This window comes from Pipistrellus kuhlii, unplaced genomic scaffold (genome assembly GCF_014108245.1).
Source record: "Pipistrellus kuhlii isolate mPipKuh1 unplaced genomic scaffold, mPipKuh1.p scaffold_m20_p_18, whole genome shotgun sequence".
In the NCBI taxonomy this organism is placed as follows: Eukaryota; Metazoa; Chordata; class Mammalia; order Chiroptera; family Vespertilionidae; genus Pipistrellus; species Pipistrellus kuhlii.
The window spans coordinates 3,997,487-4,013,753 of NW_023425493.1; the positions used below are offsets into that span (position 1 = coordinate 3,997,487).

The 16,267-nt window shown below is 52.9% G+C and overlaps 1 protein-coding gene across 1 annotated transcript; it reads left to right on the forward strand.

The window, feature by feature from the left end:
• The first annotated feature begins 562 nt into the window (after positions 1 to 562).
• Positions 563 to 2,423, forward strand: ACKR1 (atypical chemokine receptor 1 (Duffy blood group)). Its single transcript, XM_036442739.2, is given in 3 exon segments — positions 563 to 920; positions 923 to 981; positions 1,400 to 2,423. Coding segments are annotated over 3 exon segments (1,416 nt in total). The 3' UTR covers positions 2,399 to 2,423.
• The last annotated feature ends 13,844 nt before the right edge of the window (positions 2,424 to 16,267 follow it).

Below are 16,267 nucleotides of genomic sequence, written 5' to 3' on the forward strand. Positions count from 1 at the left end.
GGCGGGTACCTAAGGGTCGGAGTGTCGGCTTAGGGGTTCTGGCTCGGGAGACACGGTCACCACCTGGAGAGAAAGGGGCTCTCCCCCCGCGCAGAGCCTGGCAGGCCTGAGGCCCCCCGTGCAGAGCTGCACAGCCGCTGGGTCCCCCACGGACACGAGTAGAGGCTCCCCCAGAGGCCACAGGCCCCTGGAAAGAGGCTCTGCCTTTCAGCCCACGTGCTCTGCTTGTCCCGACAGGGGCTTCCCCGCACCCCTCGGGGATGAGGCACCCTCAGGAGCTTCCGTGGGCCCTCCCTCCTCTAACAGGGAAGCAGCCAGAGCCTCACACCTGGGTCAGGTGTGTGCCCGGTGCACAGCACACGCCACCCCACAGGCCAACGAGCCCTTCTCACCCCGGACTCCTTCCTACACAGAGAGCCCGGCCCTCAGCACCACAGGGCCCAGCCCAGCACCACCGACTCCTCTCGCCAGCGTGGCTTTTGAACCCTCTCTCCCTGGCTCAGGTTCAAGGGGCGGAGGAGCAGCGAGCGTCACCGGCCGCCTTTCCCTCCAACTTCCCAGCATGCCTCTTATCTCTGCCTCACACTTCACCCCTGGCCCCTCTTCCTTCCTCGAACCCAAGGAGCCCTCCTTGCTGGAAAGCCCTTGGCTTCTCAGCCTCCCTCCACCTTCGGGGAAGGACCCACCTCCTGGTCCCCACCTTCTTCCTTTGCCAAGCCCGGGACCCCACCAGCGGGATCCGACCTCAAAACAGGAAAAGCCCGGGGCCAATGCCCTGCTCGGGCCTCAGGCTCAGACAGGCAGTGGGCGTGGGGCCGAGGCTTCCTGCGTGCCCCCACCCCTGCCACCCAAGGGCCCTGCCCAGAACCGATGGCCCTTCATTAGCCCGGCGCTTATCTGGGGACCGCAGCAGGTGACAGCCGCGGCCTCCCTCTCTGCCTGCGGGAGCCCAGCAGTGGCATGGGGAACTGCCTGCGCCCGGTGAGTGTGGGGCGGCACCCGCAGCTCTGCCCCTCCTACCCTCTGCCCACCCACCCCGGCTTTTTCTTTTTCATTCTTCTTTTCTTCCCTCCTCATCTCGTATCCCTTCCCTCGTCTCCCCTCGCTTCTTACCTCAGAGCCCCAGGTCTCTATGGCTTTCCTGCTCATTTGTCTTCCAATCAGTACCATCCAGGCCCCTGGCCGCCCTTCCTGGGACTCCCCTGCCCTCCAGCCCTGCCCCCATGCCCTCCCCTGGCTGTCCATGCCTCTGCTGGCTCCTCAGTCTCCACTGTGATGGCCTTTCCCACTGCACCCCCACTGCTCCGCTCGGCCCCTCCGCCCCCTGTCAGGTGGCCTTCCCCAGAGGCCAGCGGGGTAACTACAAGTGTGATTGTCCCTCCGGGGACCCCCCCCCCAGGTGAATTCCTTCCCCGACGACGACAACTCGAGTCACCTTTTCCTCGAAGATGAGCAACTGGAGGGTTTGGATGATTACCCCGACTACAACTACTCGGGCATGGACGCGGCGGCCCCCTGCCACTCCTGCACCCTGCTGGACCCGTCCTCGCTGCCCTTCTACGTCCTCGCCAGCGTCCTGGGCATCCTGGCCAGCGTGGTCATCCTCTTCGCTCTGCTCAGTCCCCGCTCTCCCCGGCAGCTCTGTCCCGGCCGGCGGCTCCTCCTCACCCAGCTGGCCGCGGGCAGCGCCCTCTGCAGCGTCGCGGTGCCCATCCTGGCCCCGGGGCTCCAGGGCGCCCACAACACCTACCTGTGCCACCTGGCCCACCTGGTCTGGAACGGCTCCGCCTTCGCCCAAGCCCTGCTGATCGGCTGCCACGCCTGCCTGGGCCCCACCCTGGGGCCAGGCCCGGTCCCACGCCTCGTCCTGGGGCTCTCTGTGGGGCTTTGGAAACTGGCCGTCCTCCTGGCGGTGCCCATCACCCTGGCCAGCGACACCTCCAATGGACTCTGCTCCTTGGCATCCAGCCAGGGCGTTCTGAAGCTTCTGCACAGTGCCAGCCTTTGGGCCATCTTTGTCTTGTTGCCCCTGGGCTTACTGGGAGCCAAGGGGCTGACAAGGGCACTGGGCAGGGGGCCGTGTCCCTGGGTGGATGTGCTGTGGCTCTGGTTCCTTTTCTGGTGGCCCCATGGGGTGCTCTGGGGACTGGACGCCCTCGTGAGATCCAGGATCTTGGTGCTGTCGTCCTGCCCGACCCAGCAGGCGCTGGACCTGCTGCTGTCCCTGGCGGAAGTGCTGGCGATCCTGCACTGTGTGGCCGGGCCCCTGCTCCTGGCCGCCTTGTGCCGCCGGGCGGCCCGCGGGGCCCTGCCCTCCTTGCCCCTCCCGGCCAGTCAGCCCTCTCCTCCGGATGCCCTGGGAGGTAAATCTCCACTCCCTTCCTCCCTGCCGGCCTGAATTAAAGTCTGTGCTGCCTCTGTGACGCTGCTGGTTTCTTATTTTGTCTGGGGCTGGAGAGGAGAGGAAGGGACATGAAGAGAGAGACCGAAGAGGGGAGTTGGGTTTCATGCCAGGCCGGCCTGCTGGCTTCTGCTTCCCTGGCTGGCGTGGGGAGTACGTGGCTGATGTGCCGACATCCTCAGGGCACACAGGTGTTTGCTCCTGGTGTGCGGATGCTGCCATCTCTCCATGGGGGAGGAGAAGGGGGACCAGAACAGGAGGGGAGCAGCTAACCCTGAACAACCAGAAGAGATGGCTTAGCAGGTAAGGAAAGGAGAGAAACTGCCACAGAGAATGAAGACCAGAAACTGGAGAAAACAAAGCAGAGAAGATCGGAGCTGAGCCCAGAGCACGGCTTCCCCTCCCGGCTGGCCTGTCCTGCAGTCCTCTGGGCCTTTGTCTCCCTGACACCTGCTGGCTTTGTTTAGAGATCAGGGCGGCGGTGGGTAAAGTGGAGAGAAGCAGCCTGGAACCTCACAGAGTCCAGGGAACAAGATAATCTAGAAGCCACCACTTAGAAGTCATTCTTCCGAGGTGGATTCCTCAGCATGACCTGAACCCTCACGCGTGTGAGCATGTGCGTCTATCTGTCTCAATCTGTTAAAAACTCACATCCATGTTAGATGCATACTTATAATAATATGTTGACATGTCTGCTTACTTCCCATTAGTATGTGAATTGCACACACCCGTGTGTGTGTGTGTGTGTGTGTGTGTGTGTCTGTGTGCTCACCCACCTCAGCCTTCCCCCCACCCCACTCTCCATCCCTGTTCTTAGGACATAGAATTGGCAATTATGACACACTTCCTACACATATGTTTTCTTTATCCCTGTTTCTGTGCTGAATCTTTTCTGTAGAGGTTGTGTGTAGGGAACTAAAAATCTAGAAGTTGTGCAACAGGAGAAACTTAAAGGAGCAGAGGCCTGAGCGGAATAATTTCTGCTTAGAATGCACCACACTTCTCTTCCAAACCTCAGCTCTTGGAATAAACCTGTTCTCCCCACACAAGTCTTTCCTTCCACCTTTCACACCGTCCCTGTGCCCTGGGCACCTCTTTCTTAGATGCCCCTGAGTTTTTGGCTGCTAAGCTTGATCCTGGAGGCTTTTCTCAACCTCTGTGCAGCCACATCTAGGTGATGAGTGTAAGAATAATGAATCGGCCCCTCTATATAAAGGGAATGACTTATACTGCCACCAACAAATTCACCCTCTACCCAAAATCTCTCTCTCTCTCTCTCTCTCTCTCTCTCACACACACACACACACACACACACACACACACACTCACAGAATTCCTCTCTAGCTCAGTTATAAGCTGGGGAAACTTGAGAGGGTACCTTGCATTGGAATCCAAATGTGGACTTTCCATTTTTCAAAGGTGAGCATACCTGGCTCCTGCCCCACACCCACTGCCTGCCTCTAGGCTTGGAGAGCCCTGGCCGAGTGCAGGAGGCAGATGCGCCTCAAACTTTTTAAAGTGGGGGCCAGATCACGGTCCCTCAGAGAGCTGGAGGGCCGGACTATATGAACTACTAATTCCTACTGTAACACCTCGGCTGCGCTCACTGCCCAAAAAACCTGGCGGGCCGGATCAGACTCCTCTGCGGGCCGCATGTGGCCCGCGGGCCGTAGTTTGAAGACGCCTGCGCTACAGCATTCTGGGCAGACAGCGTGAGAGGCCTGGGAAGTGTCCCGGGTGGGTGCGGTGACACACCCTCCAAAGCCCCCCCCCCCGCCTCCTGTCTCTCAGTAGCTACCAGGTTAGCTGCTGTTGGGTGCGTGCTATGTGGAAGGGTGGGATGTAGGGATGATGGAGATGCGGAGGCATTCTGAAAGAGAAAGGACGGGAAGGAAGTGAAGAAGAACAATAACTCACAAACCTAAATGACGTTCACACGGTTCCTGAGTGCTCCAGTGTTCTTTTCCCCTTATTTCCCATTCAGCTTTCTCTCAGGATCGCCCCTTCGACCCGTGGCCACCCGCTCAGTCCTACAGACATCGCCCAGCTCCCTCCCCCGGGGGAGGACGGCCTCATTGAGGGGGAGGGTGACTTTGACTTGCAGACTCGCTCAGTATCAACCCCCTGCGAGGGAAACTTACTGGAGACCACTGGCCTTGTCTTAATCATTAGGCTGTCCACCCGGGTTCAGTTTCCAGGTGAAAACCTCTCCTTGCTCCGTCCAACGAGCAAGAATCCCAGGTGATCCAGCGGCCAGCCCATCCCTCAGGAAGGAAAAGCAGAAGTTTGAGCCTGCCGCCGATCAGAGGTCAGGGCTGGTCAGATGCCCTTCCTTCCCTAAAGCTACCTCCTCCCCATTCTGCCCCTGCCCGCTTTGCCGGGTCCCTTCAGGGGCCCGCTTCTCCGCGTCATCATCTCGGCTGCATCCAGGCAGTCTGAAAAGTCTGAGCCAGGGAGCCTGACCTCAGGCCCTTCTCTGAAGGCATTCCTCAGAATCCCGCTACCCAGCCCACTTAACCCACTGTGTGCAGCACACACTCCACCCTTCTCCTGGATCTTGTATGCAACCCTCCAGGAATACAGATCCTGTTTTCTTAGAGCCCTTAAGCCTTTAATCTCAGGGTTGGCAGGGATGTCAGCTGCATGAGAGCTATTGGGCCTCCTGACTTAAAAAAAAAAAAAAAAAAAACTCTATGCGAGATGAAACCCAGAGGGCAGGCTCCTGGGAGCACACAACCCGGGGAAGGGTCGACCTGCGTTTGCTCCTTTAAGGAGAGAGACTTGTTTTCCGGGGAAGGTTGGAGATCACATGGACGCCACTGTTCGCCACTGTTCGCCACTGTTCGTTGTTTATCCCAAGCTCAGGCCCCTGCCAGGGGATTTAGGAAACAAAGAGCCTGTCCTCACACCCTTTTCCTTTCATCCCTCCATCCTCCCGGCCTCACCCTCACCTTCCTTCAGAAGCCACCCTCTGAGGAATCCTAATTGAAAACTTCACTGGGAGTTTAAACCTAATTCATCGCCAACTCTAATTGCTGGGGATTTGCAAGAAAACCATTATAGACTATCTAATTATTCTGACATCAGCAGCCCTCTGCCTGGGCACACGGAGAATCGCAGTTTTAATTAACAATGCATCTTGCAGATGAATGTGACTGTTTAGGTTAATTAACAAGTTCAAGTCCCTCTAAATCATCTCGGCACATCGTCTCTGTCTCTGCGGTTTGGGCAGGAAGGGCGTTTAAAAATAAGTTCCGCAGGAAGGCACGTTAGCTTTTATCTTTCCTGTAATTACTCGGGGAAAGGAGGGACTCTCCAGGAGGGACTCTCCAGGAGGGAGGACGGCACTTGAAAACGGGCTTGGGGAATTTGGGGGCAGAGCGTTAGGGGGTTTCGGGCATCCTGGTGTCACACTCCGAAGTCGGAAAGTTCTCAGACGTGTTGGTATTAACGCGAGGGAGGAGCCCTTGTGACTTTCAGATCCCTCTAACGGACGGACCAGGTGTTTGCGGGCTTGGTTTCTGGCACGAGAACCCCAGCTTCCCCCTCACTGCCCATTTTGCCTCACTTTTCTGTGTGCGTTTCTCCCACCGTGTGGGGACACTGTAGGCTGCCTACTCCCTGAGATTTCACAGATACTGTCCCGAGGGCCACCGGCCCTTCTCTGGGGCGACTGCGTGTTCTGTTTTCCTAAGCAGTTCTCTGGATTCCAGAAGGAGGCGCTGCGCGTGGCTCCAAGCAGCACCCTCCTGAAGGACTTCTGGTCCTAGGTCCTCTGTGCACTTTGGGGAGGAGGGGCGATAAGTCTTGGGAAATAGGATGAAGTTGTGAAGTCTCTCTTTAGGAAGATATAGCGTTACTAATGCCCCACGTTTGGCATTGGGTCCTTCCCTTGGTACTCAGAGTTCGACTCTGGCTTTCAGCTGCCTCGTGGGACTTCCAGGACCAAGTGCGGCTTTGTCTCCCTTTGCTCAGCAAGCCTGAGGGGCCCCGCGTCTGAAGAACTGTCTGTTCTCTGAATGGGCTCAGCCTGCTTCCCTGCTAAGAGTCTCTGCGCTGGACATCTCATCTATGTGGCATGCGCATTCCTGTGTCGTTCACACCGCTGTCCTGGGGATCTCAGTGCAAATCGCCTTCTTCAAAAGAGACCTTCCCTGCCCTAGGCAGTCTGGCTCAGTGGATAGAACAGCAGCCTGCAGACTGAAGGGTCCCAGGTTTGATTCTGGTCAAGGGCACATGCCTGGATTGTGGGCTTGATCCCCAGTGGGGGGCATGTAGGAGGCAGCTGATCAATGATTCTCTCTCATCATTGATGCTTCTCTCTCTCTCTCTCTCTCTCTCTCTCTCTCTCTCTCTCTCTCTTTCTCTTCCTCTCAGAAATCAATTTTTTTTAAATGACCTTCCCTGACATCCAATGGGGTGTAGCCCTAACTACTTTCCCATGATTCTTTCAATATATATATATATATATATATATATATATATATATATATATAATATTGATTATTTTACAGAGAGGAAGGGAGAGGGATAGTCAGAAACATCGATGAGAGAGAAACTTTGATCATCTGCCTCTTGCACACCCCCTACTAGGGTATGTGTCCCCAACCAAGGTACATGCCCTTGACTGGAATCAAACCTGGGACCCTTTAGTCCACAGGCCGAAGCTCTATCCACTGAGCCAACCCGGTCAGGGCTCCCCATGATTCTTCATCAACACACCTGGGACGTTGTCAGCGTGGCCTTCATCGCGCCCTGAGATTCTGTTGGCGCTTCATTTGCTTCCTTACCAGTTTGTTGCTCATCTACCACTGCCTCCCCCCGCTGGAAAACAAGTGTCCCGGGTGCAAGAACTTGCTTCGTGACTGGAGCACAGTGAGAGGTCAGGAAACATGTGCTGAGTATGGGAATTAATGAATTCTGTGGAAATCACATGTTGCCCCCTCCCCCCCCAACGGTTTCAAGTCTCCTGGAGAAGAGGAACAAATAAGCAAAGAATCAGTGCAGACTAACTGCCCCCAAACATGCTCTTCCCAGGCCTCTGGGTGCCTCTCCCAGGCCGGCCAATCACGTGGGGACCAAAGAGACTGAAGGGTTGTCGTACACAACTCCCGGTGTGTGCACCTATTTTGTGTGTCCACTTTTGGCCGGCTGACGCCGGAGGACTTGGCTGTGTTTCTTGAGCAGCACGTTGGAGGGGCTTTGGGCACTGAGGCTTTGGACGGTAGGGAGAGCTGAAAAGGGATTTTTAAAAAATATATGTATTTTGTTGATTTTTTTTTACAGAGAGGAAGAGAGAGAGAGAGAGAGAGAGAGCTAGAAATATCGATGAGAGAGAGACATCAACCAGCTGCGTCCTGCACACCCCTACAGGAGATGTGCCTGCAACCAAGGTACATACCCTTGACCAGAATCGAACCTGGGACCCTTAAGTCCACAGGCCAATGCTCTATCCACTGAGCCAAACCAGTTTCGGTGGGGCTGTGGTTCTCACCTAACCTGAGGAAAGGTGAGTCCCAGCCACTGCCCTAGAGTTCCAGCCGACAGTCATCATTGGCTCAGAACCAACCGTGGTGTCGGCCATCTTTCTAGATGTTATCACACACAGCCAGAGCAAGCACACACCCTCCCAGGGCCTGAAGGTCATTGCAGTCTCCAGGACTGGTGTTTATTTTTCCTGATCACGTCTCCCTGCGACTCTTCAGTTCCTGCTTGGCACCCGTGTCCCCTCCACCACCTCCCTGCTTCCTGCAGCTTCCTTTCCGTGTGCAGTTTGGGGTAACCCTCAGGCACCCGGGGTGTAGAGCTCATTTCATTGACCGCATGTACTGAGTGCCTGCCAAGTTCAAGGTGCTGTGAGGGAGAGGTGTCTGCCAGCTTGCTTCCTTGGTTCTCAGGATGTCCCAGCCCTCTCCTGAGCAACCCTGAGCATACTTGGATTCCAGGACCCACCAGCCTTGCTGAAACCAGTTTGGCTCAGTGGATAGAGCGTCGGCCTGCAAACAGGGATCCCAGGTTTGATTCCTGTCAAGGGCATTCCTTGGTTCCGGGCACATCCCCAGTGAGGGGTGTGCAGGAGGTAGCTGATTGATGTTTCTCTCTCATCGATGTTTCTAACTCTCTATCCCTCTCTCTTCCTCTCTGTAAAAAAATCAATATAACATTTAAAGAGCAAACAAACAAAAACAAAAAACAGCACAAAATAAAAAACCCCACCAGTCTTCAGTTGCCTAGACTTCCCAGCCCAGGCCTCGACCACACAGAGACCCTTAGCTCAGTGCAGAGCCCCTTGTAGGTGGTGGTCCTGCAGTGCCGGCATATTCTGGAATGTTCTTAGACATTCGTACAGGTGGGTGGGTGGGTTCTGGAAGCCAGGACAAGGAGGCTGATTACCCAGAGGAGAAGCCAGGGGCGTGGGACATTGGAAAAGAAAACGCATTACAAATGAGTGGGCCCTTTTCTGTCTGTGACCCGAAAAAGCAGGGAGAGAGAAGTGGACTCTCTGCTATCAGCCTGGAAGCTTCCAAGAATATGACATATTTCTCCTCCTTCACATGACCCAGAGTGGGGCTGCTCACGCCGCTTTGATGGAAAGCACTGGCAATGTGAGAGGAGCCGACTGGCAGGAAGCTCACCGAGATTGCAAAAAACGCAGAAATTAAATAAAATGAAATAGGTGTAACGCAAAAAATTAACATTTATTGCAAGACAAAACAAACAAACAAACAAACAAAAACCCAAACAGGATGGAAGAGGCCTGACTCAACAGAAGTTCTCATGAGAGAAGAACACAGAGTTCCACTTGGCCAGGGGCTGAAGATGATTCAATAGCACATGTGGTGGCCAAAAAGCGAATCAGACTCCAAGTGCATTAAGAGACTCGGTGTGCTCGCACAGGGCGGGGAAGCTGGGGACCAGGGGGAGGAGGACTACATCACTCACTCCCGCCCTGGACAGGCCGTTTTTGGAACTGAGAGCGCAGGTCTGGTCACCACATGTTGGAAGTGACATTAACAGATTATCACTTTCAAAAGGAACGTGGACTACACAAAGACAGCCGGGGGCCGTGGCACTTCTCTAAGGAGGGGCTGAGGAGCAGGAATGAGAGGGGATGGGATGCTGACACTGGAAAACTATAGAAAATAGATAGCTGTCTTCGTATGGCTGAGTGGCCGCCCTGTGAATGAGCATTACCCATGTAGGTAGTTGCAGCTTTACAACTAGACACATTGGACGGGAAGAAATCACGGAGGTGGATTTTGACCGCATGTGAGGAAAGGCTTTCCACAGTTGGATCACAGATTACAGGGAGGGGCTGTGGCATTCTTGGTAATGTAAACACATGCACCCAAACACTCCCCACACACTGTGCTCCGCTCTGCTCAGGGCTCTTGTTCTGCAGTGGTGAGTGCATGAGGTGAGGGTCTTACTCTTGTGCAGTTTGCAGACAAGTAGGAGGGGCAGGCATTAGACACAAAGCGAACACATAAATTATAAATGCAGTTATAAGAGGAAAGGCCTGGTGCCACAGCAGAGAAGGCGAGGGCAGAGCTAAGCGGAGGTCTGAGTTCACAATTATAGAAGGTCTCAGTCTGAGACTGGGAAGTAACCCATAGCAAAACAGAACAGGGGCCCACCCATGCATGGGACATACTCAGACCAATCCAGCAGCTTTCCCCCAAATTGGCAATGGGTCAGAATCGCCTGAGGAGAAATTTTCAATAGGTTTTTTTTTGGTTTTTTGTTTTTTTGTTTTTACTCAATTTACGATATTCTGAATCAGGTCCCGGTTGGTGTGGCTCAGTTGATTGGTCTCCTCCCTCCCATACACCAAAAGGTCGCCAGCTCAGTTCCAGGTCAGGGCACATATACAGGTTGTGGGTTCGATTCCCAGTTGGGGTGCATATGGGAGGCAACTGATCGATGTTTCTCTCTCTCCCTCTCCATTTCTCTCTCTCTCCCTAAAATCAACATGTAAAAAAAATTGATCCTCAGGTGAGGATTAAAAACGAAAAAGCTTTTCTGAATCAGAATATTTGGGACTAGAAGACTCTGAAAACTCTATGATAACATGTTAAAGGATAATATGCTAAATAAAATGCATATCCTTTGCCGGGACCGGTTTGGCTCAGTGGATAGAGCGTCAGCCTGCGGACTGAAGGGTCCCAGGTTCGATTCCGGTCTAGGGCATGTACCTTGGTTGCAGACACATCCCCAGTAGGGGGTGTGCAAGAGGCAGCTGATCGATGATTCTCTCTCATCGATGTTTCTGACTCTCTATTCCTCTCTCTTCCTCTCTGTGAAAAATCAATAAAATATATTTTAAAAAAACGCATATTCTTTGATTCTGGTATCTGGTCCTACTTACGGTGACTTTAATCTCTGCTTGGATCCTAATTAAAGTTCTTTTGTTCAGCGCTGACATACTTTGGTCTCTTATGGACCTGGTTTGTTTAAACAATGAAGGGATTCTTTGCCAGATATACATCTGACCTAAATTTTCCCAGGAGATGGGTACCATTCCCAGCACCAGTTGCTGCAGAAAAAAAATTGTAGCTGGTGCCTGGGGTCCCTCTAGTGGTCAGAAGCTGTCACTTCCGCTCCACTTCTCTCCAGACCTGGGTTTGGCCTGAGAATCATTTGATGATATTGGCTCTATGAGGACGCAGGTGTCCTCTGAAGAGAAAGCAGAGAAGCCTAAATACGTATTTTAGAAAAGTTCTTAACCAGAATTAATGTTAATAAATAGCGGCTGTAGAGCGAAGGGGATTGCTTACCAACTATGCCCTGCCCCTTGTTGCCAGGTCTTGAGTGATCTTAATTTAAATAACTTTTTTTTTTTTTTTAAACAAACCAACATAGACGGCTCCCAGGAAACCCAGCCATCAGTCAGGGATTCTAAGGTCATTTCTGTTCCCTGCGTGTTTGAAGAGAGCACCGGGTGGAGCTGGGGTCATGGGCATGGCCTTGTGAGCTGCAGCCACCTACCAGCTTTCATTTTCCCACCTGGGAAATCAGGTAAGGACACCTGTCCTGCCTCGCTCACCGACCTGACTAAAGACTAAATGAGCCGGCAGATGTGGAAGCCGGAAAATGAGTTACAGCTGGGAGGAAACATACTGCAATTAATCTTAAAGAAGCGTTTGCCCTACAGGCAGTTGGAAAATCTCCCTTGCCTTCCCGGACCATTCCACCTAAATGTGCATTCTCACCAAGGTGGTGACTTAGCAGAAGGCGCTGGAGGGCTGAGAGTTACCCTCCCACCTCTGTCCTTGGGTCTCCCCTAGGCTTGGTGGCCAAAGGGCTAACAGAGCCTGCCCCAGAGAGCTTGGTAGAAAGTTCCCAGAAAATGTTCTTCTAAAATAGCAGCCCATCAGGGGGAGTGACGGTAATGATGACAATGGGGGCTGTTGGCAGGCATCTTGCAAGCATTTGGGCTGGCTTTTGCTGCATTCCTTTTTTTTTTTTTTTTTTTTTTTTTTTTTCTCCAGTATTATTTAGGGCAGAGCTTACAATGTTCTCCGCCTGCCAAAACGCAGTGCCATTTATTATACCTTCCTTGCTCCGGGGACCCTGCAAAGACCACATTCAGCTCTTCTCACACTTCCTCTCGGGTGATTTCTGTCCCTGGGAACACTACATCTTCCGGGTGCTCTTCCCGGGAAGGTAGGAGAGGGGGGAGAAATGGTCTGCTCAGCAGCCTCCCAGCTTCCCCCAGCTCTTAGGAAATACAGGGTGTCCCCAAAAATGCATATGCACTTTGAATGATCATAATCAGTATTTGTTAACACACAGTTCATTTTCGAAATGTGAAAGAATCTTCAGAAATGAGTAATTACTTTTGTCAATGCCTGTTTTCAAACGGATGACCGTTCTGGTCCAGAAACTGCTGCTAACACGAAGCAATGGGATGGAAAACATCAAGAATCATTCTGTTCGGTATTGGTGCACCCTCAATTCGTCAATGGTTACTGGGTTTGTACTGTAAACTTTATCTTTTGTGTATCCCTATAAAGAAAAGTCTACTGGATAAATTTTCTTTGTTCAAAGCTTAGTCTGACTTCACCCATTATTTCAAATCAGTTAAACCTGAAAAGATGTGACAATTAAATGAATTATCAGCTGTTAAAAGTGTGAATACATTTTGGGGGGCACACCCTGTGTCTCAAAAAAACCCACAAAAATGTATCCACACTTAATTTTTCTGTTTTGTTTTTGTATACACTTTTTTAATAATTATAAAGGCAGTGTTCATACTTAAACTGTGTTTTCAAACTTCCAGTATCATTTTAGGATGAGTTTCCTTTGCTCGAAGCTTAGTCTGAACAAAGAAAATGTTAGGTCACCGGAGGAGGAACGCAGGCGGCCAAGGTGTGAGGGATCACATTATTCGACCATCCGCACGCCAGGTGGCTGAGCCTGGTTGGCTCCAGCCCCAGTGACGGGAGTCAGCGGCTTTTTTCTGGGCAGAGACTTCTTCGTCAGACCCGGAGGGGTTAATGGAATGTGGTCTCAGCAAGTGAAATGTGGTCTCAGCAAAGGGAATGTCCATAGTGAAATGGCCCGAAAAGCCAGTTCCTGGGGAAGGAGTATTGATTCAATCGGCCGATCAACCTGACAGAAACATCAGTTGAGCTGTCACCTGTTACAGTGTGCATACATGTTTAGGGGACACCCTGTAGATCAATGCCACCTATTCCACAGCCTTGCCGCTCGAAGTGTGAGCTATGGGTCACAAGAATGGTATGACCTGGAGCTTACACAATGCAGACTCTCAGAAAGACCTGCACTTGAACAAGACCGCAGGGGATGTGTTTGCACATGGAATCTGCACTGCACACTATTCAGGGGGGCTCTGTCTTTACCCAGGGCCCCACCCCTTCCCTGGCCCCCAGCAAAGGAGGGCCCTGGCTCCCCAAACTCCCCCTCCTCCAGTCTCCCCGCCTCCCAGACTCCACTCCACAGTTCAGGGGTCACCAGCAGCAGGAGCAGGCCCTGCACACACTTGGTCCCCATGCTTCAGACTTAGAGAAAATGAAAACATCTCTCTCTTTGCTGCCAGGCTCTCTCCCCCCCTACCCCCCAAAGTGTAGACTTCCCTCAAATATTCCCCCAAAGGCAGAGGCCTGGGGCTGTGGGCAATGGGAACACAGCCCGCCTACCTTTCCTTCTCCTCTTGCTCTGGGTGGTCTCTAGGAAGGTGGCTGCAGGGGTGTCAGTAAGTCAGAGGTGAGGTGAGGGCAGGATCGGAAGCAACCGTGTATCTGGTGAGTACCAAGGCGCTGGCCACAAGTCACGGGATGGCAAAGTGTCACTCCCTCCAGGCAGTGGACACAGCACACGTGGCCTCACCCTGTCCGCCCACAGGCCCTGGGCAGGCACGGGTGCGAAGCCACACACGGTCCCCTTATCTAGACTCCGTGTCCCAGCGCCATGCTTTTTAAGGCAGAAGCCAGGCTGCCCCATCCCCAGGGGCCAGGCCTCGTCTGCATTTGGTGCCACAAACTTAACCCCAGGAACTTTCTCAGACCCACCTCTCCCGAGATCTGGATGCGGCAGGGCTGGCCTCATAGTTTAGTCCAGTGGTCGGCAAACTCATTAGCCAACAGAGCCAAATATCAACAGCACAACGATCGAAATTTCTTTGGAGAGCCAGATTTTTTTTAAACTTAAACTTCTAACACCACTTTTTCAAAACAGACTCACCCAGGCCGTGGTATTTTGTGGAAGAGCCACACTCAAGGGGCCAAAGAGCCACAGTTTGCCAACCACGGGTTTAGTCTCTACTCAGCCATTCTCCTCCGTCGAGTCCTCCAGTGGAAGCTGTCAGAGATGTCTCTCTCGCGGGAAAACCTTGCCCTGGCCTGTGTTTCTCTGTTAACACAGAGTCCCTCTGAGTGGCAAGGAATTAAATAATGGACACTAAGTACAGGTTCATTTATCAGAAATGTTGCCCAACGGGGGGTGCAGGGTGTGTGTGTGTGTGTGTCAAGGTCAACAGGAGGAAACCAGGCAGCTGAGGAGGAACAAGGAGACAAATGAAGGAAGAGCAGAGAGGGAGGGAGCCCAGCGGTAAACTTGACCGCCTCGCAACTGCGCCCAGGAGGAGCTGCGTTCACAGGGCAGGGTGTGGGCTCGGATTGCTCAGCTCACTTTTCTGGGGCCCGAGGGGGAATTAGCTTTTCTAGCCTCCGGATGGGCCTCTCCGGCTCCAGCCTGGTCCTCCCCACACACGTCCATCTGCAGCAGAGACGTTCCGACCACAAGCCCCTCCCGCCCACTTCACTCCTCCAAGTGTCACCGGCCCCTGTCCTGGAGGAAAGCCAGACCTTAGCCTGGCACCTCCCTGCCCCTCTAGCCTGGCCAGTTATGGGAAGTTCCAGATACAGGGCAGGGCCAGCTGCTCCCCTAAAGCAAGCTTCTTCTCTTGGGCCTCCGTGCCTTTGCTCGGAGCTGCTCCGTGGCCTGGGAAGCATGGCCTGTCTTCTCTCACAGAGCCAATGCCCAAGGACTCAGGTGCCCCCTGACCGACAGCCATCCTCCTCGTCCCCGCAGGCCGCACTGGTGAGTTGGTGCACCTGTTCCGTGTTCCCAACTCATCTCTGGTATAACCATGATCACCTGTGCTACTGAGCCTCCGTTCTTGCCTGTCACTCCTGCTAGACTAAATGTCTTAAGAAGAGAGTCTAGCCTGAGCTGGTTTGGCTCAGTGGATAAAGAGTCAGCCTGTGTATTGAAGGGTCTCAGGTTCTATTCCAGTTAAGGGCATGTGCCCGGGTTGTGGGCTCGGTCCCCAGTGGGAGACTTGCAAGAGGCAGCCGATCCATGATTCTCTCTCATCATGGATGTTTCTGTCTGTCTCTCTTCCTTCCTCTCTGAAATCAATAAAAATATATTTTAAAACAAAACATAAAACCACAAATGTATTTAAAAAAACAAGAAAGGACAGAGTCTATGGCTTTCTTACCTTTCAATTTCTAGAGCTGAGCCCAGTGCTGGCACAAAGTTCGAATTCTGATTGCCTGTTGTATATATTAATGCCTATAATGGAGGACAGAGATTAAGAAGCAAAAGGAGAAAATGAGGTCCTCCAGTCAGAAATGATGCAATTCGTCCAGGTAAAAATAGAAACCAGAAGAATCGAAAAGTGGAGCCCAGTTCTGTGTTCCAGAAGGACTTCCACGCCTGCTGCGCGCGTGCTCTTTCTCTCTCTCTCTCTCTCTCTCTCTCTCTCTCTCTCTCTCTCTCTCTCTCTCTCTCTCTTTCTCTCTCTCTCTCTCTCTCTCTCTCTCTCTCACCAGCTGGCAGTGAGTCACACAGCACAGGCCTATTGCTTATGTTTTTCGTTGTGGATTCGACATTCAGGTGTGGATTCTGGGAGGGGCCTTACAGCGAGTCTGGCTCAGCCTTCTTGTTTCCAGCTGATGGCTGAGGCTCAGGGTGTGGAAGGTTCCTGTTTCCTGGGATGCCCAGACCAATGTGACAATGCTGTCACCTCGTGGTCTGGGCAGGAGGGAGGTGGAAGGGGCTGAGGATGAGGAAGGGGACAGGAGACAGAAAGCCTTCTTTGTCCAGATTAGAACAAGATGGATTACAGCAATATGTATTGATGGACCACGAGCCAACCTAGGTGGTTGGCAAACTGCGGCTCGCAAGCCACATGCAGCTCTTTGAGTGTGGCTCTTCCACAAAATACCACGGCCTGGGCGAGTCTATTTTGAAGAAGTGGCGTTAGAAGAACTTTAAGTTTAAAAAATGTGGCTCAAAAGAAATGTCAATCATTGTACTGTTGATGTTTGGCTCTGTTGACTCATAAGTTTGCCGACCACTGCCTTAGCCCCCTCCGCAGACCCGAGCTGTCTGAAA